Source organism: Montipora foliosa, chromosome 2, assembly GCF_036669935.1.
Source record: "Montipora foliosa isolate CH-2021 chromosome 2, ASM3666993v2, whole genome shotgun sequence".
In the NCBI taxonomy this organism is placed as follows: domain Eukaryota; kingdom Metazoa; phylum Cnidaria; class Anthozoa; order Scleractinia; family Acroporidae; genus Montipora; species Montipora foliosa.
In genome coordinates this window covers 34,188,545-34,191,044 of record NC_090870.1, presented here as the reverse complement: position 1 = coordinate 34,191,044, position 2,500 = coordinate 34,188,545, and the positions used below count along the sequence as shown (strand labels likewise).

Here is a 2,500-nt window from a genome sequence, read left to right as displayed (position 1 = left end):
CCGCTAAAACACGCATGTTGTGTAACATAAAACAAGATATGAAAGTTATGAAAAAGAAATCATGATAATGTCAAATTTTGCAATAAAAATGTTAATGTAGTAGAGAAGAATTATATTAAAGCACACAAGTATCTTACAATGAAGAGAAAGCTCGCGTTTTATTGGCTAATCGTGTTGGTTGCCATGACAACACCTATATCCTCACATGTGAAAGATAAAAATGATATGTTCACTGCGCGCGGTGAAGATATGATTTTTTAGTAAAAGGAGAAATCCTGGTATTTCATCAATATCTATATAATAAAATGCGTTTACTAGTAAATGGAAACTTGCGTCGCTGCCTGCCGGATACGAAAAACCAAAAACAAAAAACCCCAGTGGGAAAAACTGGAGACGTATTCCCCGAACCGATGCAGCGCCAATACTCCCCGGGGTTTAGGGGTATCTCAATTAATACCATACAGATTAAAAAAAAAAGATAAAGTTCGGAATTCTAACAGTGGTTTTGGCGAAGCAGGCATATTATCCGTCATGCACCTAATTTATTCCTGGCCCGTGTCTGCTTCGTGCCGTTGAAATAGCAATTTCTGTCTTATTCGCACACTCAAACGCCAGGAATTACACGTTATAACCAATTTACTTAGATTTTTTTCGTAAAAATAGCTTGAAGGCCATTTTCGAATTCTCACGGCTGGATTGGATCTAGCATGAAATGGAGGCTAATGCGGGCAAACTTTTCGCATTAGCCTCCATTTAATGCTAGATCGAGTCCAACCGTTAGAATACGAAAGTGGCTTACTGACGAACGGCAGACGACGGGATGTTGCTAGTTATGAAATCATGAAGCTTCTTTTTTTCTTACTAGTCTCTCTTTTCCGAGAACTGAAGTTGCTCGATATCTGTAGGTAATAGGGTTAAAAGCAAACAGGTTTCTTTGCATGATTTTGCAGTTCGCAAAACGCAAATTTCAGCCTGGTGTTTGGCGTTTGAAGTAAACGTGATGCTAAGATCTCTTTTAAAGTCAGAGGAGGGACGAGAAACGTCAAGGCGGTGACCCTACATTCAAAGACCCCAAAACCGTCTCAACTATGCATGGCGGGGAATAAAACGATAACAAGGCTACTAGTTTTTAGTTTTCTGACACTTCGTGAAGTTTTGTTTACCTTGACTCAGGCATTCCATGTTATTGTTGACAGCATTATTATCGTTTCCGTTCACGCGGACACTTTCTGTCAATCAAGAAAAAGTCAAAAGAGTCAGAATTCTATCGTGTTAATTTCCAGCCTATTCAATTTGTAATTTTCAGACAAGACTGGAAAAAAACACTAATTTTTTTTAAACATAATTACTGTTTACGTGGACAGTTTCTATAGATCACGAAAAAAAATTACAATTTACAGTCACTCGTACCCAATCAAATGAATTTTACACGGTTGACAGATTTCATCGGATACGGCTGCATAGATATAACGAGAGGATCAGTGAAAACGTTGGCGCATCCGGATGAAGGAAAATCCTTCCGGAGGATTCTGGAGGAAAATGATACCCTTCATATAACCAGGGCCTTCTATTTTGTTCTGCCAACTCTTACACAGACCATCCTTATATTTATATATAAATTTTTAGAAGGTATTTTGTCAAACGGAATTTCGTGAAATAAATCGTCTTCCTTAAGCTGCAAACTGAAAGGGTTCAACTTTTTATCTTACCGAAAGAGGACGCAGTGGAGACAGTAGTGCTTGGGTTTGGTGTTGATGATACCGACGCCATGCCAAGGTCACTACCTACACGGCAGAAACAGCAACATATTGCGAGGAGGGTTAGTTTTGAGGCAACTGGTTAGTTATGCAAGCAGTTTATACAGATCAAGCTAATTGCGATAGAGTCTTAGAAGACTGAATGATTCTTGATGGCAATACGGAGTTTAAGATCTACGACGCGACAGTAACGAAAACGTCATTTAGAATTATTAATCTGTTTGGTCATTATGTTGGTTTGTATAACTTCTAAAAACTACCTCAACTTTCCAGGAACTGAATTTGGAGGTAGGAGGTGCGGTGTTGAAGCTACGACAAAAAATTCAAATTCCCTGTCTTGTGTTCAACTTGAAAATTGGTCATTTCACGCCGTAGATTTGCCGAAAACGTGACTAAAAGAAAAAAAACCGCGTGCTAACGTCCCCTACCCCCGCAGCAGATTTCTTGCTCTCCCCAAATCGCGCTCCTCAATTCAACAATTCGTTGAGTAGTCTACGAGCAGACGTCTCCTATATCCTTTGTTGCACGCGGAAAAGGATCAACAAAGGAAATAGGAAACGTCTGCTCACAGGCTACAGGACGATGCAGCATTTGAATAATTTGGACATACGAGAATCGAAATCGGAAATTAATTATATAGCGATCATCGGGTTACAATGCAATGATCACATGGACTTCATGCTGTCTAAGAGTGTAAGAGAGCTCTTCGATCTTCGGATTTCGAGTAAACCTCTGAATGATTA

General features: G+C 39.4%; 1 protein-coding gene across 4 annotated transcripts in view; it reads right to left on the bottom strand.

Annotated features, from left to right (window-relative positions):
• Positions 1-2,500, bottom strand: part of LOC137992918 (probable serine/threonine-protein kinase DDB_G0278665) — a 66,821-nt gene that overhangs the window by 3,831 nt on the left and 60,490 nt on the right. For all 4 annotated transcript variants that reach the window (XM_068838484.1, XM_068838485.1, XM_068838486.1 and 1 more), the window contains 2 exons: positions 1,710-1,784; positions 1,164-1,229 (listed from right to left, as the gene is read on the bottom strand). In XM_068838484.1, the coding sequence (XP_068694585.1) occupies positions 1,164-1,229; positions 1,710-1,784 (141 nt within the window). The remainder of the gene's footprint in view (positions 1-1,163; positions 1,230-1,709; positions 1,785-2,500) is intronic.